Genomic DNA, 22,902 nt, shown 5'->3' with positions numbered 1-22,902 from the left:
GTCCTCAGGGACTGACGACGACTCCCAGATCCGATTATACAGACTCAGTAAATACTGAGACGTGCTCGGAGGGAGATGGCGAAGCATCTCATAATGAATACCATCGGAGCCCGCCGCCGTAGAACCGCAGAGGGCCAGGGCAGAACGAAGTTCAGAGAGAGAGAAGGGATCATTATAGGGAAGCTGAAGATGAGTGCAGAAATCTAAAGGACGAGACTCAAGGACAGGTTTACGAAGAAGGAAAGATTGGGGAAGATGAAGACCAGAGCTAACAGAAGAAAAGTGGGAACCCAGTTCGGAAGCGACCTGCAACGGGTCCGCCACAAGAGTATCATGGAGGTGAAGGACCGGTGAAACATCGGGAACGAACTTACCCGCTATCTTGCGGATACGCTTCCAGATCTGGGCCAGAGGGGTTTCGGACGTAATTGTCGAGACATAAGATGCCCAACATTCACGTTTAGCCGTACGGATGGCCCTACGGGCCACCGCACTCGCTTTCCGAAAGAAAAGAAAAGAATCGGTCGTCTGCCTACGGCGGTGCTTCTTCCAGGCTGCACGCTCACAGCGGACAGCCCGAGCACAGTCCGCATTCCACCAGGGAACGCACTTCCGTGGACCCCGAGAGGAAGAGCGAGGAATAGAGCGGAGGGCAGCGTCGAAGACAGTGTCATGAAAAAGGAGGAGAGCGCGAGAGAGGGGCAGAAGGGAGAGGTCAGAGAGAGTAGCACTGAGGGAAAACAGGGTCCAGTCCGCCTTGGCAAACTGCCACCTAGGGAAAGAGAGGGAAGGGCGAAAAGAGAAAAAGGAAACAAGGATGGGGAAATGATCACTTCCATGGAGGTCATCAAGAACCTGCCATGTGAAATCTAAGTAAAGAGAAGAAGAGCAGAGAGAAAGATCAAGACAAGAAAGGGTGCGAGTTCGAGAGTCCAAATGAGTGGGCTCACCAGAATTCAGAAGAGACAGGGAAGAAGAGAGGAGAAACGGCTCAAGGAGGCGACCCCGGGTATTCGTCAGAACGTCACCCCAAAGAGAATGACGACAATTGAAGTCACCCAGCAGGAGCACAGGCTCCGGCAAGGAGTCTAGGAGGTGTTTCAAATCAGGAAGAGAGAGCGGGACACCCGGGGGGAGATAAATGGAACAAACTGTGTACCATTTCCCCACAAAGATACGAGCAGCAGAACAATGGAGAGGCGAAGGAAAAAGTAAAGGAACAAAGGGAACATCAGCCCGAATCAAGAGAGCAGAAGAATTAGAAGCCCCAGCAATGGCTGGGGGGGGGGGAGAGAAAGGAATAGCCACGAAAACGACCAGGACGAGCACCAAGCATCGGCTCCTGGAGACAGACACAAAGGGGCGAAAACCGCGAAACCAGAAGTTGGAGTTCGAGGAAATTGGCGTAATAACCTCGAACGTTCCATTGAAGAATGGACAACGACGAGAAGAGAAAGGACAAAAACAGAGAACAAGGAAGAAACAAAGGCGAAAGACCAACAGAGCACGTTAAAGAATATCAGGGTCGGGATCAGGGTCAGCAAAGTCAGGGTTAGGGGGCATGGGTAAACTGAGCAAAGACGGAGGGAAGGAAACGGGAGAACAGATCAGAGGTGGGCGGGCAGGGTCCGGAGGAGGAGGAGGAGGAGGAGGAGACAACGGAGAGGAGCAGTCAAGGACAGCAGCAGGAAGAGAGGGAGTAGAAAGAGAGGAGCGCACCCCAGCAAGAGCAGCAACCGAAAGGGAAGCAGGGGCCAAAGAAACCTCCATAGCAGGAACAGGGGGCGCAAGCACTGAAACGGGAGTGGAAGGAGCAACAGAGCCAGAAGGAGGAGCTGAGGAAGAAAGCGAAGCCTTCTTACCCGCCGGGGAAGAGGAAGGAGAGGAGCCAGGCTTACGCTTCTGACTTAAAGAGACCGGTGTCCCAGCAACTACGTACCGGGCAACGGATTCCAGTGTCTCAACAGGAGAAGCCGAACGAGAGCACACACGACGGCCGTTAGGAGAGCGATGGACATCCGCCCGCACCGACAGGCGGCGGGGAGAGCCGATAGATGGAGGAAGAGGATGGGAAGGAGGATCGGAGGGGGACGAGGAAGGAGACACAGAAGACACGACAGACCGGGTAGAAGGAAGGGGAACCCCAGACAGAGGACCAAGAGGAGGATCCTTCGGGAGAGAACCCAAAGGGACAGAGGAGGGGGCAGTGGGCGCATCAGGGTCCAAGGCCTGGAAACGGTTGTGAGCCTGAGGAAGGCGGGAAGGACGAGGAGAGGAAGAGCGCAACACGCGAGCATAAGAGATATTAGCATAAGGCGGGAGCCGGCAAACCTGGCGCCTCGCCTCAGGAAAAGATAAACGCTCCCGGTGCTTCAAGTTGAGGACGGCTGCCTCAAGCTTGTAATGGACACACGCACGGGAGAAGGTAGGATGGGCCTCACCGCAGTTGAGGCAACGAGCCTGGGGAGAAGCGCACTCCGACTTAGAGTGACCTTCGCCACCACACAAAGGACAGAGAGAGACAGTCCCGGAGCAGCGGAGGGCACCATGCCCAAACCTCCAGCACTTGTTGCAGAGCCGAGGAGAAGGAATGTACTCCTGGACAGAGCACCTGGCACCAGCAAGAATGACAGAGGGTGGAAGGGTCCTACCATCAAAGGTAATCTTCACAACCCGGAGGGGTTGACGGCGACTACCACGAGGGGGACGAGTAAACGTGTCCACCTGGAGAATAGAATGGCCCTGGGCAGCGAGGATATGTCGAATATCGTCGTGGCAGTCGCGTAGGTCCCGAACACCGGTCGCAACATGGGGCGGGAGCAAAATAGTGCCAACACTGGCATTCAACTGGACGTTCTTCGAGACCCGAACGGGGGTCTCGCCAAGGCAGGATAAGGCAGCCAAGCGGGAAGCAGCATCCTGAGAAGGAGCAGCAACGACACGCGTACCGAGACGAGTGGGGTTAAAAGTAATGGAGGCATCCACGGAATCAATGAGATGTCGATGAAGGGAGAAATCATCAGGAGGCGCAGAATCAAGAGGGAGGAGATCAAAATATTTGGCCCACGAAGCGGGACCAAACAAGGCTTGATAGGTAGCAGAACTGGAAGGAATCGAGCGAGGGCGGCCGTGACGAGAACGGCGGTGAGAACCCCCAGAGAGAGAGGGGTTAAAAGGCGCAGTAGTAACAACTAGAGAAGGAGCCACGCCAGGGGACGAGGTAGTCACCACTGGGGGCTTGGGGCTCGACCCAACCACAGAGGAGGGAGGGGAGCCAGGGGAAGGAGTCAGAGAGGCCAAAGGAGGAGCAAGGTCGGGGCCCAATGCAGCGGAGGCTACAGAGCCCGGTCTTCCAATACGGACCGACTCGGGGGCTTGGTCGCCCACCCCACGAGCCTGAAAAGGTAAGCCAGAAACAGCCGAAACAGGGGTTATCATCTTGACGAAATTACGAATTCACTCACGAATGTGCCCCCACACCCACCATGGAGCCACAATTAGAGGCAGGACACCCAACAAGAAGCTATCGCCGATCTTGTCGGGGCCTCCTAGGGGTGCGTCGTATACGCCCCACAAACGCCACCTTAAGAAACCGACAGTCCGTCGAGATCGGGTTCAGTGACGAAGTGGGGATTGACAATAAAAGGTTCCCCTCGCTCTCGACGTCGGGTACCGCAGTTCTACGGGTGCAAGAGTATGCCTCCTCAAGCACCCGGGCGTCAAAGTAGAAGAAGTCCAAGGGAAGAACCAGAACGAGCAAAAGGTCGGCAGGAAACGGCAAGCAGATAGGAGAAGAGGGGGGAGAAAAACGAAACAGAAGGAAAAGGAAAAGATGCCCAGCAGAATTGGAGAGGACGGCAGCAGGAGCACAAGGCTAGAAAAGGACAGAGGACTGTCCCAAGGAGCATCACACTCCGGCAGCCGCCCACTAAGCCCCCAGACGGCGACAACGAGCTGAGCGGGGAGGGGGTGCTATTTGAGAAATTATTTGTTATTGGAACAACTCCAGCGTGAGCGAGTGGACGGGTCTAGTCCCTATACACACAGCACCATGCGTTTCTCGTTTCATTTCGTCGCCACAGTTCAGTGACTACGGCTTCGAAATATTAAAATTAATAAATCAGTTCTAAAATAAGTTTTTTATATCTCTTATTATCCTAATAATGTCACTAATCTAAATATATAACCTAAAAATATATAATATGATGTAAATCCAATATTTGAGATAAATTTATGTTACTGGATCTGGCTTAAACACCAGCCTACTGGAGGGTTTATAGACCTAGTCTGCGTTTATACAGTAGGCACCCAGTGCCAATACATTTGTCTGCGTGCAAGTGACGTGTTTGTCCGCCAGTGAAATAATAATCGTGGAATTTACCATTTTTTTGACTACAGCTTTATTAATATACAACAAGATGTCTCAAGGGCTTGCTAATCGTGCTGTATCTGCAAAGAGGAAGAGAAGTTTTTTATCCATTGAGCAGAAATTAGACATGATAGAGAAACATGAACGTGGCTACTCTGTTACTAGGCTGGCAGCAGAATTTAATGTCGGGAAAAGTACGGTGTGTGATATCAAGAGACAGAAAGATAATATTAGGAAGTTTCTTGCTTCGAGTGATAGTGGTGCATTAAATAAAAGGAAAACAATAAAAGGTTCTGCAAATACGAATTTGGATGAAGCTGTGTATAAATGGTTTAACCAGGAGCGCTCTGTGGGGATGCCACTTGGCGGCGACGCCATTAAGACAGCAGCCGATAAATTTGCACAAAAGATGAACATTCCAGATTTTCGAGCAAGTGAAGGATGGTTGCAAAGATTTAAGAATAGACATAATATTAAGAACAGGAAAGTTTGTGGAGAATCATTAAGTGCAGATACGGATTCAGTCGAGCCATTTAAGCGTAAATTAAATGATTACATAATAACAAATGATCTAAGGCGTTTTCAGGTATACAATGCCGATGAAACAGGCTTTAATTGGAAATGCTTGCAGAACAACACTTTGGCATCTAGGCTAGATGAGAGTGTTCCTGGCCGTAAGGTAAACAAAGAAAAAGTTTCTGCCATGCTGTGTGCAAATGCAGACGGAAGTCACAGAACAAAGTCCGCCATTGTGGGGAAGTCAAAAAACCCACGTGCTTTGAAAAATTTAATGAACAAGCTACCTGTGGTCTACTACAGCTCTAAAACAGCTTGGTTTACTGGAGATATTTTTGTAGACTGGTTCAAAAAACATTTTTGCAAAGAAGTTAGAGATTTTCAGATAAAGAAGTGTGGAGTGAGACAGAATGATGTCAAGGCATTACTCTTGGTTGACAATGCCCCAGCTCATGTAGGGCTCGACAAATTAACGTCACATGATGGACGCATCAAATGTATGGCCTTGCCTCCCAATACCACCTCTCTGATCCAGCCAATGGATATGGGTGTTATATATGCAATGAAAAGGCTCTACAAACGAGAAATGAATAAAGAAATCATGGTGGTGTTTGAGTCAGATGAAGACAAAAGACAAGGAACCGATTCGCGAGGTCAAGCAACACTGGAACGTTACCAAAAATACTCAATTAAGGAAGGTATTTACAACTGGGCTAAAGTTTGGGATGAAGTTCAAGAGTCAACATTAAGAAATTGTTGGAAAAAACTCCTGTTGCTTGATCATGCTGATGAAGTGACTGAGGAAGAAATGGATTTTGAAGGATTTTCAAATGATATTTATCAAGAACTGCGTGCCGCTGGTGAGACGGAGTTGACGCTGAACGATGTGGAGGAGTGGTTAGATATTGATGCAGTCGATCAACCCATTGGTCATTTAACAGATGATGAGATTATACAAAATGTTACTGGCACTGTTGACGACGACGGAAAGGAAGATGAGGATGAGAATGATAGCAGTTTACAATCTGCTACGTGTGCTAACGCATTGTTCCATGTTGAAAAACTCCTTGATATTGTTTCACAAACTGACAATCCAGAGCTACCAGGCTTTTATCAACACCTAAGGACGATGAAAGATATTTGTCTCAAGGACATGACACAAAGAAGGAAACAAATGAAAATGAGTCAATATTTTTCACGAACTAGCAGCAAATCAATCAGCACAGCCGTACCCAGCACCAGCACAGCCGTACCCAGCACCAGCACAGCCGTACCCAGCACCAGCACAAAAGCAGCTGAAGCCAACATAGCAGCAGCGAGCACCAGCAAAGCTGATGCAAACATCTAAAAACATCGTGTGTGAAGTGAACAATTAGAATAGGTGTTAAATTTAAGTGTGTACATAGTGTTAAAATTAAAGTTGCAATAATTCTAATGTACAATAGTTTTCAATAACTGTATTGTAGTACTCAACATACAGCAAAACAACTTTTAATAATACAGTGCTAACGGCTTAATGCACTGCAGTACCTATTTACTGTAGAGCATTCACAACTTCACAACACTTCAAGATGGACATAACTCCAACAATAAGGTAAATACATGAATTACAGTATTTTTAGTAGAGTAGTAAAATATAGGTACAGTAAGTAATATGATACAATGCATTTTTATTGTGTACAAGAAAAAAAAAAGACACTGACGCAAACGCCTCTTAAAGGTCACCTCTTGTAACGAATCCAACGCTCCAACGAACTGGGGGTGGTCCCATATAGTACGTTGAATCGAGGTTGTACTGTATATATATATATATATATATATATATATATATATATATATATGTATATATATATATATATATATATATATATATATATATATATATATATATATATATATATATATATATATATATATATATATATATATATATATATTAGTATATTTTGGGAGCAGTCTTTCCTGTAGACATATATTATTAAATATGACCGAAAAAGTAAGATTAATAATTCTAACACGAATTTTCTCAATCTTTCGTACATTTCTTTTCACTGTTGGAGGTAATTCAAAAATCAATTCTCCAAAATTCATTTTTATTTCTAGTCTGACGCGACACGAGCACGTTTCGTAAAACTTATTACATTTTCAAAGACTTTAGTTTACAAATACACAACTGAATAGAACTTACGCATCTCCGATTTTGTTTATATCTACATTTGAGTGAGGTGGATGGGGTGAGGTGGCATTAATAGGGTATTAATTTCATCAACACAAGACAGAACAAAAGGTGGCATTAATAGGGTATTAATTTCATCAACACAAGACAGAACACGAAACAATGGGTATTGAAATGGAAGTGATTGTAGAAAGCCTATTGGTCCATATTTCTTGATGCTTCTATATTGGAGCGGAGTCTTGAGGTGGGTAGAATATAGTCGTGCATTAATTGGCTGTTGATTGCTGGTGTTGACTTCTTAATGTGTAGTGCCTCACAAACGTCAAGCCGCCTGCTATCGCTGTATCTATCGATGATTTCTGTGTTGTTTACTAGGATTTCTCTGGCGATGGTTTGGTTGTGGGAAGAGATTATATGTTCCTTAATGGAGCCCTGTTGTTTATGCATCGTTAAACGCCTAGAAAGAGATGTTGTTGTCTTGCCTATATACTGGGTTTTTTGGAGCTTACAGTCCCCAAGTGGGCATTTGAAGGCATAGACGACGTTGGTCTCTTTTAAAGCGTTCTGCTTTGTGTCTGGAGAGTTTCTCATGAGTAGGCTGGCCGTTTTTCTGGTTTTATAGTAAATCGTCAGTTGTATCCTCTGATTTTTGTCTGTAGGGATAACGTTTCTATTAACAATATCTTTCAGGACCCTTTCCTCTGTTTTATGAGCTGTGGAAAAGAAGTTCCTGTAAAATAGTCTAATAGGGGGTATAGATGTTGTGTTAGTTGTCTCTTCAGAGGTTGTATGGCGTTTCACTTTCCTTCTTATGATGTCTTCGACGAAACCATTGGAGAAGCCATTGTTGACAAGGACCTGCCTTACCCTACAGAGTTCTTCGTCGACTTGCTTCCATTCTGAGCTGTGGCTTAGAGCACGGTCGATATATGCGTTAACAACACTCCTCTTGTACCTGTCTGGGCAGTCGCTGTTGGCATTTAGGCACATTCCTATGTTCGTTTCCTTAGTGTAGACTGCAGTGTGGAAACCTCCGCTCTTTTCCATGACTGTTACATCTAGAAAGGGCAGCTTCCCATCCTTTTCCATCTCGTAAGTGAAACGCAGCACGGAACTCTGCTCAAATGCCTCCTTCAGCTCCTGCAGATGTCTGACATCAGGTACCTGTGTAAAAATGTCATCAACATACCTGCAGTATATGGCCGGTTTCAAGTTCATGTCGACTAAGACTTTTTGTTCGATGGTACCCATGTAGAAGTTTGCAAACAGGACACCTAGGGGAGAACCCATGGCGACCCCATCTACTTGCTTATACATATGCCCATCCGGGCTCAAGAAGGGTGCCTCTTTAGTACAAGCTTGGAGTAGTTTCCTTAGAATATTCTCGGGAATGTCAAGACTAGTACAGGCTGGATCACGATACACTCTGTCGGCTATCATCCCGATTGTCTCGTCCACAGGTACGTTGGTAAACAGCGATTCTACGTCCAACGAGGCTCTTATCCCTGTGGCCCGTGTGCCCCGCAGTAAGTCAACAAATTCCTTTGGAGACTTCAGGCTGAAGGCGCAAGGGACATAAGGAGTCAGCAGGCCGTTGAGTCGCTTCGCCAGTCTGTACGTGGGTGTGGGTATCTGGCTAATGATTGGCCGAAGTGGGTTTCCAGACTTGTGTGTCTTGACATTTCCATACGCATATCCAGGTTTATATTCCCCAATAATCTTTGGCAGGTGGAGTCCGGATTTCTTGGCGTTCACAGTTTCGATCAGTTTGTTGACCTTTGCTTTTAATTCGGCTGTAGTGTCTTTCGTTACCCTTTGGAATTTAGTTTGGTCAGAGAGTATGAGGTTCATTTTCGCCAGATATTCGTCTTTTTTAAGAATGACGTATATTGGCGACTTGTCACCTCTCCTGACAACTATCTCCTTGTTCTCACGAAGGCTTTTAGCTGCCGCTTTAAGCTCGGGGGACAGTATGGTGCTTCTGTAATTGCCTCGATTCTTTCCTCCTTCTGCAATAAGTTCTGCTTGTAAGGTATCTTTGGTAGTGACCTTCTTTTGTGTCTCGAGGTCGAATATATCGTCCAACAGAATTTCCAACTCTACTTTCCGGGCCATCTCACTCGGTCTGGACATAACGTGACAGTTTATGCCCAGATTTAGGAGAGTGACTTGGTCCTCAGTGAGGTTAATTCCTGCAAGGTTCAGGAAGCCATCTTTTGGTCGTGGAATTGCCATAGGTCCTCCATATAATGTTGTAAGTTTCTTGATAATCCTTGTTTCAGTGCTGAGGTGATGTCGGTCTGTGAGGATGTAAAGGTGTTGTTCAATGCGAGAACGGATACTTTCGTCGATGTTGCTATTTCTCCACTCGTTTGTAGCATGAAGTAGTTGCGTTTTGTTGTCTTTGATTTCATTCTTTACAGAATGAAAGTTATCCCTACAACTTGGTGGTGGTAGTGGTGTTGTGGTGGTGCTGGTGTTGTGGTGGTGCTGTGGTGGTGATGGTGTTGTGGTGGTGTTGTGCTGGTGTTGAGGTGGTGCTGGTGTTGAGGTGGTGCTGGTGTTGAGGTGGTGCTGGTGTTGTGGTGGTGCTGGTGTTGTGGTGGTGCTGGTGTTGTGGTGGTGCTGGTATTGTGGTGGTGCTGGTGTTGTGGTAGTGGTGGAGTTCTGGTGGAAGTGGTGTTGTGGTGGAGCTGGTGTTGTGGTGTGTAGTGGCAGAGAGACACAGATGAGAACGCTGCAGAGAGAGTTAAAGAAGACACAGATGATAACGAGGGAATTCTCGTTATCCCTACAGACAAAAATCAGAGGATACAACTGACGATTTACTATAAAACCAGAAAAACGGCCAGCCTACTCATGAGAAACTCTCCAGACACAAAGCAGAACGCTTTAAAAGAGACCAACATCGTCTATGCCTTCAAATGCCCACTTGGGGACTGTAAGCTCCAAAAAACCCAGTACATAGGCAAGACAACAACAACTCTTTCTAGGCGTTTAACGATGCATAAACAACAGAGCTCCATTAAGGAACATATAATCTCTTCCCACAACCAAACCATCGCCAGAGAAATCCTAGTAAACAACACAGAAATCATCGATAGATACAGCGATAGCAGGCGGCTTGACGTTTGCGAGGCACTACACATTAAGAAGTCAACACCAGCAATCAACAGCCAATTAATGCACAACTATATTCTACCCACCTCAAGACTCCGCTCCAATATAGAAGCATCAAGAAATATGGACCAATATGCTTTCTACAATAACTTCCATTTCAATACCCATTGTTTCGTGTTCTGTCTTGTGTTGATGAAATTAATACCCTATTAATGCCACCTCTTGTTCTGTCTTGTGTTGATGAAATTAATACCCTATTAATGCCACCTCACCCCATCCACCTCACTCAAATGTAGATATAAACAAATTCGGAGATGTGTAAGTTCTATTCAGTTGTGTATGTGTTAACTAAAGTCTTTGAAAATGTAATAAGTTTTACGAAACGCGCTCAAGTGTCGTGTCAGACTAGAAATAAAAATGAATTTTGGAGAATTGATTTTTGAATTACCTCCAACAGTGAAAAGAAATGTACGAAAGATTGAGAAAATTCGTGTTAGAATTATTAATCTTACTTTTTCGGTCATATATAATAATATATGTCTACAGGAAAGACTGCTACCAAAATATACTAATATATATATATATATATATATATATATATATATATATATATATATATATATATATATATATATATATATATATATATATATGTCGTACCTAGTAGCCAGAACGCACTTCTCAGCCTACTATGCAAGGCCCGATTTGCCTAATAAGCCAAGTTTTCCTGAATTAAAGTATTTTCTCAATTTTTTTTCTTATGAAATGATAAAGCTACCCACTTCATTATGTATGAGGTCAATTTTTCTTTATTGGAGTTAAAATTAACGTAGATATATGACAAAACCTAACCAACTCTACCTAACCTAAACTAACCTATCTTTATAGGTTAGGTTAGGTTAGGTAGCCGAAAAAGTTAGGTTAGGTTAGGTAGGTTAGGTAGTCGAAAAACAATTAATTCATGAAAACTTGGTGGCTTATTAGGCAAATCGGGCCTTGCATAGTAGCCAAGTTTTCCTGAATTTCAATATTTTTCAATTTTTTCTTTTGAAATGATAAATCTATTCATTTCATTATGTATGAGCTAAATTTTTAAACTTTGAGTTAAAAGTAACATAGATATATGACCGAACCTACCCTACCCTTCCTAACCTATCAATACATATCTGCTCAGGGGACGCCTGAGCAGAGCGCGGAGTCAGGGACGCCTGAGCAGAGCGCGGAGTCAGGGACGTCTGAGCAGAGCGCGGTGTCGATGGCTCCGGATCAGAGCGTGGTGTCACGGGCACTGGAACAGAGCGCGGTCCTTGGCAAAGGGAAACAAATAAAACAAGGCCCCAAAACCTGTTAGTATTACAAATGGGCAGTAGTAGGGGGGAAGAGCCACAGGGGATTTTTTTTTTGAGGGGGGGGGGGAAATATCAAGTGTGGATCTTCAGGGTTTTCAGGTAAATTTATAAATATCACCTGTGGCTCTTCGGGGGTTTCAGGCGAATTTGGGGAGTCACAGATTTGGAATTAGGGAATTATTATGAGAAAAATAATTTCCGAGACTTTAGAAGTTTGTTAAAAGTTCTTATGCTGAAAATAAGTTCATACAAGTTTGTTAAAGTTCTTATGGGACAAATTCAAATTCCAGTTTAAGAGCCAGCATTTCCAGTTAAAATCTATGGACATATTTTGCCTGTTTTCAACATCGGAAATTCGTGTCTGTAGCACAGGGTTTTCAGGTAAATTTAGAAATTCGTGTTTGTGAGTCAGGGTTTTTTTAGGTAAATTTGGGCAGTCACAGATTTGGAAGTAAGGATTTCTTTATGAGAAAAAATAATTACCGAGATTTTAGAAGTTTGTTAAAAGTTCTTATGATGAAAATAAGTTCAAACAAGTTTGTTAAAGTTCATATGGGAGAAACTCAAATTTTTCAGAGTTCAGTTTTAAGAAAATATTTCAGAGTTTCAAATAATCATAGAAGTTTATTTATATGTTTATGACCAAATTTTGTAAAAAGACTATTTTCAGCGAATACTGTGTTAGACAATTTGTTAAGGAAACAGACATCTTAGCCATTACATTTTGTTTTATAAGCATTTAAGTCAGAAAATAGTTTAAGCTCAAAATTCGTCAGAGTCCACTTTGTTAGCAAAATTCTTCAGAGTCCAGTTTATGCCTGAAATAATCAGAGTCAAGTTTTAGCCAGAAAATTAACAGAGTCCAGTTAACAACAGAAATTCGTCAGAGTCCTGTAATCTACCAAAATTTGTCAGAGTCCACTTCGTGAGCAAAATTCGTCAGAGTCCATTTTCAACCCATTTTTCATCAGAGTCCATTTTATACCGAAATTTGGTCAGAGTCCAGTAAAGGCCAAAAATGATCAGAGTCCAATTATCAACAGAAATTCATCAGAGTCCAGTTTTCTAGCAAAATTCGTCAGAGTCCTGTAATCTGTGAAAATTTGACAAGAGTCCGTTTTATACCCAATTTTCGTCAGAGTCCAGTTTATACCAAAAATTCGCCAGAGTCACCTTTGAGAGCAAAATTCATCAGAGTCCAGTTCTTGATCAAAATTAATCAAAGTCCAATTGAAGACTCAAATTCGACAGAGACCACATTTTCGCTACTAGCAGTCCAATCCCCCTGAAGTTTTAAACAGTCATATTTCAGTCGTAGTAAATAAGATCAAGTCAGTTACTGAGCTCCAGCTCTCGTCCCCACCTTAGTTCTCTCGTATCTTTGTAAATAACCCATCAATTTCCCTTAAATTTTTACCCTCTGTATTTCAGACACAGTAAATAAGATTGGGACAGTTACCAAACTCTAGCTCTTGTCCTCTGTCCAAGTTCACTCCTGTAAATTCATTCCTATCAGTCCAAATCCCCCTGGGATTTAAACACCCAACTACATTTTCAGACATAGTAAATAAAAGCCAGTTCAGTTACCGATTTCCAACTCATGTTCTTCACTTAGCTCAATGTTCATCAAATTATTTCAGATCAAGCCTCTCTCCAGTCTATCAAAGTAAACATAATTTCCTTTAATACCCTTGGTGTACTCAGGTCTGTAATATTCACACTGTCATATAACACCTTACCTTCAATACCTTTTTGTTTACCCAAGTAAGCTATAATCACACGGTCAAAATCTCACCTTACCCTTTCCCTCCCTTACCTTCTCATCCCTAACGTATCCAAACCTTCAATAATCATACTATATTTGCATATTTTCTCTATATTCAGCTGTGTTCTTCACATTTTTTCCATGTTTTCTGTGTTCACTCCATGTTCTACAAATATTCACAGCATAATCAGTTAAAAAAAATTCTACCATTTTCCCCGTATGTTCACTATGTTCTTTGTCATGTTTTCATGTACATCATATGTTCTCTGTATAACTTTTATACTCAATATTAATGTTCTCAATGTTCTTAGCTTGTTCTTCACATGTTCAGTGTTCATTCTTTGTATTCCCTATGTTCCTTATCATGTCTTCATATTCTCTATAAGTTCATATTCCCTGCATGTTCACTCTATTCATCAACTTTTTCTTACAAGTTTTCTGTGTTCCCCATGTGTTCCATGTGTTCATTCCCTTACATGTTATTTAACGTTCCTTAACTAAAAATCTTTCGCCAATCAACTAAAACATAGTCACTTTCGTCATTTCTCAACTAAACTTATTATTCAATCAACTAAAAATAGTCAGAATTAGCCTCGTTCAACACAGTTCTCAACTAAAATAACCTTTCACTTCGCTAAAAAAATAGTCAAGGAAACTTCTTTCAACGCTTTCGTAACTAAAATTATATGTCGTCAAGTAAGAAAAAATAGCCAAAGATATCTATCATCGCTGTTTTTAACTGACATTTATACTTTGTGGAGCACTAAATAGTCACTGTCATCATATTTTTCATGTCTTTCCTCAGCTAAAATAGTCAAATGTAACTTTTTTCAGCACTTTCGTAAAAAAATATATGTCGTTAAGTAAGAAAAATAGTCAAAGGTTCTCTTCGAGACAACAAAGACACTCTCAGTGTCACCAAAGTTACTCTTCGAGAAATCAAAGACACTCTTCAATACATCAAGGACTTACTCAAAGACACCAAAGTTGCACTCAAAGACATCCTTTGAGACACCAAAGACATCCTTTAAGACTTCAAAGACACCTCTCGAGGCATCAAAGACACTCTCAAACACACCAAAGGCACTCTTCGGGATATCAAAGTTATTCTTCGAAACATCAAAGTTGCTCTGTATGATATCTTCGTTTATCAAACTTATTCTCAGAGATATCAAAAGTTATTCTCAGAGCAATCAAAAGTTATTCTCTAAAACAACAAAAGTTAATCTCGGTCATCAAAGAAGATCTGCAAGATATCTTCAAGACATCAAAGTTACTCTTCATTACATCAAAGACGCATTCAAAATACTACTCAGGTTCTCAGAAGTCATTCTCAAAGTCATCAAAATTGTTCTGTAAGATATCTTCGAGACATCAAAGTTACTCTTCAATACATCAAAGACGCATTCAAAATACTACTCATGTTCTCAGACGTCATTCTCAAAGTCATCAACGATTTTCTCAGAGTCACCAAAGATATTCCAAGAGACGTTAAAATTAATCTCAGTCATCAAACTTGTTCTCGAAGTCATCAAAGATAATCTTAGAGTCATCAAAGGTATTCTCAGAGAAACTTTCCAAAACATCTTTGTTCATCAAACTTGTTCTCAAAGTTATTCCAAGAGACATCAAAGTTAATCTAGGACATCATCTTTCGTCAAAGTTATTTTTAGAGACATCTAAAGTTATTATGTAAGACATAAAAGTTATTCTCAGAGTCATCAAAGTTGTTCTCTAAGACATCAGTGTTGTTCTCTAAGACATCAAAGATGTTCTCTAAATCATAAAAGTTAATCTCTAAGTCACCTTCGTTCATTAGAGAAACTTTCCAATCCATCTTCGTTGATCAAAGTTATTCTCAGAGTCATCAAAGTTATCTCTAATTCACCTTCGTTCTCCAAAAAGTTGTTCTCTAAGACACCTTCGTTCATCAAAGAAACTCTCCTTCTTCCATCATGTTATTCTTTAAGACATCTTCAGTCATAAAATTTCTCTCCAAAATGTAACTAGTTCAGCTTTTCATACCAAACCTGCACTTCTGTTAAAATATATTTTCTTAGTCACTTTACCCTAAAACTGTTTCTCTGAACTACACTGTTCAAACCTACGTAACCTATCCTCTCCACCCAATGTTACTTAGTTAACGTAACGTTCCTAAACCTAACTTTACCTATCCTAACAAAACTTACCTTACCTATCTTACCTAACTTACCTAACCTAACCTAACTTATCCTGCTTAACCTAACTTACCTACATTACCTAACTTAACCTGCATAACCTAACTTTACCTATCCTAACTTACCTTACCTTTACCTATCTTACCTAACTTAACCTGCATAACCTAACTTTACCTATCCTAACATAACTTACCTTACCTATCTTACCTAACCTAACCTAACTTATCCTGCTTAACCTAACTTACCTACATTACCTAACTTATCCTGCTTAACCTAACTTTACCTATCCTAACTTAACTTACCTTACCTTGCCTATCTTACCTAACTTAACCTAACTTATCCTGGGTTCGAGTCAGTTCTGGGGTGTGAGTTTTATATATATATATAAATATATATATATATATATATATATATATATATATATATATATATATATATATATATATATATATATATTTATATATGTCGTACCTAGTAGCCAGAACGCACTTCTCAGCCTACTATGCAAGGCCCGATTTGCCTAATAAGCCAAGTTTTCCTGAATTAATATATTTTCTCTAATTTTTTTCTTATGAAATGATGAAGCTACCCATTTCATTATGCATGAGGTCATTTTTTTTTATTGGAGTTAAAATTAACGTAGATATATGACCGAACCTAACCAACCCTACCTAACCTATCTTTATAGGTTAGGTTAGGTTAGGTGGCCGAAAAAGTTAGGTTAGGTTAGGTAGGTTAGGTAGTCGAAAAACAATTAATTCATGAAAACTAGGCTTATTAGGCAAATCGGGCCATGCATATTAGGCTGAGAAGTGCGTTCTGGCTACTAGGTACGACATATATGTACCTTGTTTAACCTTCTTATCATTAGCTTCTTTTCTTCTTTATGTCTACCCAATGTACACCCTTTGTTTACACCTGACCCCATTGTTCGATACATTTGTATTCACCTGACCCGCTACTAATTTAAAATATAATGCTCTGTACTGTAACATCACTTGAGAATGAACCATGTAGGTTCGAAACGTCGTGCGATTTTATAATAAGTGTAATACAATCTTCAGATATTCAATTCTTTTCTTAACCTTGATATATAAATATATATATATATATATATATATATATATATATATATATATATATATATATATATATATATATATATATATATATATATATATATATATATACATACATACATATGACAATGTCAGACCACGGAGGAAAAATGAAACAGGAATTTCCTTAAGTACTTTCGTATATTAAATACATCTTCAGAAGGTCCTTCCCTTCAGAAGGTCCTTGGACCTTCTGAAGATGTATTTAATATACGAAAGTACTTAAGGAAATTCCTGTTTAATTTTTCCTCCATGGTCTGACATTGTCACATTCTTAATCACGTGTTTATTTTCGTGATATACACACATATATACATATATATATATATATATATATATATATATGTCGTACCTAGTAGCCAGAACGCACTTCTCGGCCTACTATGCAAGGCCCGATTTGCCTGATAAGCCAAGTTTTCCTGAATTAATATATTTTGTCAAATTTTTTTCTTATGAAATGATAAAGCTACCCATTTCATTATGTATGAGGTCAATAATTGGCTGTTTGTAAACAGCCAATTATTGCACAACTATATTCTACCCACCTCAAGACTCCGCTCCAACATAGAAGCATCAAGAAATATGGACCAATAGGCTTTCTACAAACACTTCTATTCAATATCCATTGTTTCGTGTTCTGTCTTGTGTTGATGAAATTAATACCCTATTAATACCACCTCTTGTTCTGTCTTGTGTTGATGATATTAATACCCTATTAATGCCACCTCTTGTTCTGTCTTGTGTTAATGCCACATCACCCCTTCCACCTCACTCAAATGTAGATATAAAATCGGAGATGCGTAAGTTCTATTCAGTTGTGTATTTGTGAACTAAGGTCTTTGAAAATGTAATAAGTTTTACGAAACGCGCTCGTGTCGCGTCAGACTAGAAATAAAAATGAATTTTGGAGAATTGATTTTTGATTTACCTCCAACAGTGAAAAGAAATGTACGAAAGATTGAGAAAATTCGTGTTAGAATTATTAATCTTACTTTTTCGGTCATATTTAATAATATATATATATATATATATATATATATATATATATATATATATATATATATATATATATATATATATATATATATATATATATATATTTCATTGAATATGACCGCATATTCTGTATTTATTATTTTCTGGTTTAGGGCTTCTATCCCTCTAACTATTTTCTTAGCATCAGGGCTTAATTGAAATAGGAGTTCTCCAAAACTCATTTTCGTACTTTTAAGGTGAAGAAAAGAAGTGATTTACTATAGAGTGTATTACACTTATTTGTATAATTTGCACGACGTTTCAAACCTCCATGGTTCATTCTCAAGTGAACAGATCTTACAATACTAGTTGATTTTATACCCGCATTAGGTCAGGTGATAATACAATGAAGGTGAAAACATGGGGGGATACATAAGGGATAAATGTGAGGTGAAACATAGAGGCTGCAGAAGGCTTATTGGCCCATACGAGGCATCTCCTATCTAAACACAAAGATTAATCCAGTGTAATTGGCCTGTTATGTTGGACATTGTCTTCTGTGTTGGCATCGATATGTTCTTGTCTTGTCCTTACTCTCATGGTGGGTAGAGTAAATAGTTCCGTGATTTGGGTGTTCATGGTAGGTCGCTCTATTCTTATGTGAATTGCCTCAAGAATTTGTAATCTTCTTGAATCTTGGGTTTTGTCTATTATGCAAGTATTCTTGTTCAACATTTCTCTTGTTAGAGTAATGTCATGGGCTTGTCTCATGTGATTCCTAGGGGCACCAGATTGAAGATGGCATGTCAAACGCCTCGTCAGCTTGGTCGACGTCATACCTATGTACTTACATTGAAGGTTACATCCTTCGTGGGGGCAAGTGTACATGTATACAACGCTTGACTGCTGTAGAGGGTTCTCCGTCGGATTCGGGCTGTTTTTGATAAGGAGTTCGGAAGTCTTCTTGGTTTTGTAGAATATTATCAGGTTTATGTTTTGGTTAGGAGTAGTGCTTTTTACTCCTTTACGGATTATTTCTTTCATTATTCTTTCCTCTTTTATATGTTCACTGTGCATGGTTGATTTGTAATATAATTTTATTGGGGGTGTTGTGGTTTCTGTTCTAGGTTCTGAATTATACCAACGGTCCAAGTGTCTTCTTATAGCAGCGTTTATTTCCGCGTTGCTATATCCGTTGTTCACCAATACCTGAGTTACTCTTTCAAACTCTCTACTCACGTTGCTCCATTCAGAGCAGTGGGTAAGCGCTCGACGAATATAAGCATTGAGAACACTGGCTTTGTATCTTTGGGGGCACTCACTTCTACCGTTCAGGCATAATCCTATGTTGGTGGGCTTGGTATATACGTTGGTGCTTAAAGAGGTTCCTGTTTTTGTTATTAGTACATCCAGGAATGGCAGACTGTTATTTTCACTATTTTCATGTGTAAATCGGAGTACTGACTCTCTCTCTAGGTGTCTTTTTAGGTTGACCTAAAAAGACACCTAGGGTTCAAACCTAACACAATGGTTTACTAGTTCATTCTATAATCTACGAATATGAATAAAGTATGCAGGTGACACATATGCAATTAAATGGGGGAGACGTCAAGTCTCAATAATGACAGTTAGATTCATGGTAAAGTCCTCAGCTACCCACCACTCTACATCCAATGAAAGACAGGCCAATCTCTGCACAGTCAGGAAACTGCTTACACAAAGTAAAGTCACCTATCATTGGTTCCACAAAGCTCCAAAAAAAGGGAACAACCGTATTAGTCCTGATCCATCACCAGACAGTTCTCTCTGTTTATATCAATCTGAATACAGGGTCCGTAGTCCAATAAATGTACAGACACCTGGATTCGGACCAACTATTGTCCGTCCTCAACCAAAATCTTCAGTCCAGTGACGTGGGCGCAACGGGCGGAGGTGCAGCAAGCACTGATGCCAACACCGCAACATAACCGTCTAGTTCTCTTTCAAACATTTTTACCCATATAACTAAAATTACAATTCACTAGATCCTTGAGCATAAACAGATGTACTGCTCATCACAATGCAAAACTCACAATATTAAATGGTATAGGTTTGGAACCTATATATTAAATATATAGGATCTATATATTAGGAATATATAGAACCTATATATAGGAATATTAAAAAGAAGTATAGGTTAGGAACCGTCTCCAAAGAATTCTCAAAGAATTACTCGTTATTGCTATCTAAGATAATTAGACGAGCCAAAACTAAATACTACGAAGATAAATTTACCCAAATAAAGAGCAACATTAAAAAAACTTGGAGCACAATTTCACAAATATTGGGATCTAAGAAAATTTTAAATAACAAACCAACACTCCTGTCCAATAACCATGGTCAGCTTTCAGCCTCTGATTCTGCTATTGAGTTCAATAGGTTCTTCTCTTCCATTGGGTCATCCCTTGCAAATGATATTCCATCTTCCAGTACTGATGTTAAGGACTATCTTACAGGTAAATATCCACAGTCTCTGTACCTAAAGCCTACTAATTCCACTGACGTTAATGAAATAATCCTTTCCCTTAAAACCAAGTCTAGTGTCCTTGAGGAGATACCAACTTTAATTTACAAAAAAGCCTCCAGATCTTTAGCCCCTGCTATTGCTTTGCTCTTCAACAAGTCACTTGGACTCCAAACCTTTCCAGATATTCTAAAAAAAAGCGAGAGTAACTCCTGTCCACAAATGTGGTGATCTCACAGATGTTAACAACTACAGACCCATATCAATCCTGCCTAACTTGTCAAAAATCTACAAAAAAATAAAAAACTAATCTACAAGCAGCTTTATTCTTATCTAGCCAAACACAATATACTTAGCTCCTGTCAATATGGCTTCAGACCCCAAAAAAGCACTAACGATGCACTTATTAGTATGATTAACTTGATTCATGCAGCTCTTGATAAAAATGAGTTCCCCGTTGGGTTATTTGTGGATCTGTGTAAGGCTTTTGACACTGTCCACCACCAAAACCTTCTTCTTAAATTACATCATTATGGAGTCAGAGGACACTCCCTGCATTACCTCAAATATTACCTTACTGACAGGCTCCAGTATGTTTCTGTAAATAATTCAATTTCTCCCACCCTACCCATCAACATCGGTGTTCCTCAGGTCAGCATACTTGGCCCTCTCCTCTTTCTCATCTACATTAATGACCTTCCAAATGCCTCCCAACACCTCAAACCAATTCTATTTGCTGATGTCACAACCTTCATTTACTCCAGTCCTGACCCCTTGCTCTAAATGCCACAGTAAATACTGAGCTAAATAAAGTCCATCTTTAGCTACCTGCCAACAAACTCACCCTTAACATTGACAAAACTTTCTATATTCTGTTTGGCATTAAATCCTCTAATCAAATAAATCTCAGAATAAACAATACCCAAATTTGTAACAAATTAGATGGCAAATTCCTTGGCGTTCTCATTGACCACAAGCTGAATTTCCAGGAACACATTCTAAATATAACAAAAAAAGTTTCAAAAACTGTTGGCATTCTTTCTAAGATCAGATATTATGTACCCCGCCCTTCCCTGGTGACTCTCTATTACTCCCTCATCTATTCATATCTCAACTATGGTATTTGTGCTTGGGGTTCTACTACCCAAAATCATTTACGTCCTCTAATTACTCAACACATAGCTGCTATTAGGACAATATCCAACTCTAGCCCCAGACATCACTCGGTACCCCTACTCAAATCTCTGAATATGCTCGATATTAAGTCACTGCACATTCTCTCATGTGTATTATACATATTTAAAACGCTGAACTGTAATGCCAATCCTGACCTCAAAAGCTTCATTGAAGGTTGTAACAGAACCCATGAGCAACACACCAGAAACAAATACAGTTTTGATATTCCTAGAGTACGACTTAATCAAACTAGAAATGCTCTACAAATCAAGGGACCCAGAATGTGGAATGACCTTCCCAATCATGGTAAAGTCTGTACCTCTCTCAACCAGTTTAAGATAAAAACGAAGCACTACTTAATAAATTCCCTGTAACCTACCTTACCCCTCTATTGTCAACCCTTGTCTGTTTTTTTAAACAACGCTGTTTGTCGACCTAATTGTATTTGTGCTGCTTTTTCAGCCATGTTCCCCCCTTTTCTTATTTTTATTTTTATTTGCTCTCAACACGTTTTATACTTTAAACTCAATTAGTATTAAGTTTTAGTCTTTAATGTTTTTCCTGCCCGAAACGCTTTGCGTAATAGTGGTTTTAGGCATTGTATGTACTAGCCCTATTTATAAATTCATCAACTTTGTATCTTACCTTGTATGTATGTACCTTACCTGAATAATAAATTATTTATTTATTATTATGTATAAGCATATAAGCACACAATGAAGAATATAATATGATACAAAAGATACCAACAGAAAATTCCAATCTACTCGATTTGGCAATACTAAATCTCGACTCACAGGCATAGGGGGAAGGGTGGGAGGGTGAAGATTCAAAAGAATTTCGCCTAGCCAGCCGGCTCAACACCTTATCACTCTTCTATAAAACAATAATAATCAATACATAGTGTCCTGTATCCTGGACCTCCAGAGGGTGTTGCGGCTTATGGAGCTTAAACCTCCAATGATTTCTGGTTACTGCACCAGACTGTTCCTAGTGTACAAGAAGACAACGTCCCCCAACCACTCTCTGCCGGAACAGACAACCGATCTCGGCAGCCTCAATCTCGCTACCACCGGTCGACCAACAATGAACTCTAGAGAGCTGCTTGTAGTTTTCTCAGGAAATCACCCTGTACGCCTCTTGATCTTGGAGAGAGGTTCAGCGCTTCATATCTAGCGGGATGCTGCTCCAACACTGGCCTCGTTGTTCTGTGCACACACCCTACTTGAGCCGCTGTGATTCCTCACTCTCTCCTTGTTTGGAATGATCTCCTCAATCCCCCTTTTCCAAATTAGTATTCTCTACTACCGTGTCCGCAACTAAAATCCTTTCCCTCTCTCTCTTCTCTGCTTTCTGGGGAAACCTCACCCGGACAAGGGCAAACTCCTGTTAACTATAGACATTTAATAAACAAAGAACATGTACAGTACACTACATAAATGAGATGAAAATATTAACATTAGATACTGCAAGTTACTACAACTTGGTAGTAATCCAATACCATACCCTGGCTTTACCAGCCATCTATACCAAGTGGTTGCCCAGCTTCAACCCCTCACCAAGTGGGGTTAACTATTGTCGTAAAAATACTATACAATCACCCCTAATATATATATAAAAATCAGCCAATAGCTGTAACACTAGAAACGCCAATTATA

At 40.5% G+C, this 22,902-nt stretch overlaps 1 protein-coding gene across 1 annotated transcript; it reads left to right on the top strand.

Annotated features, from left to right (window-relative positions):
* Nucleotides 1-4,418: 4,418 nt before the first annotated feature.
* On the top strand, nt 4,419-22,341 carry LOC123766462 (tigger transposable element-derived protein 7-like). Its single transcript, XM_069335975.1, has 2 exons — nt 4,419-6,155; nt 22,228-22,341. The coding sequence occupies exons 1-2, from the start codon at nt 4,419-4,421 to the stop codon at nt 22,339-22,341; spliced, it is 1,851 nt and encodes a 616-aa protein (XP_069192076.1).
* Nucleotides 22,342-22,902: the final 561 nt, after the last annotated feature.

Source organism: Procambarus clarkii, chromosome 35 (genome assembly GCF_040958095.1).
Source record: "Procambarus clarkii isolate CNS0578487 chromosome 35, FALCON_Pclarkii_2.0, whole genome shotgun sequence".
Lineage (NCBI taxonomy): Eukaryota > Metazoa > Arthropoda > Malacostraca > Decapoda > Cambaridae > Procambarus > Procambarus clarkii.
Note: the sequence above shows the minus strand (reverse complement) of the source record. Positions and strands in the feature narration are given on the sequence as shown.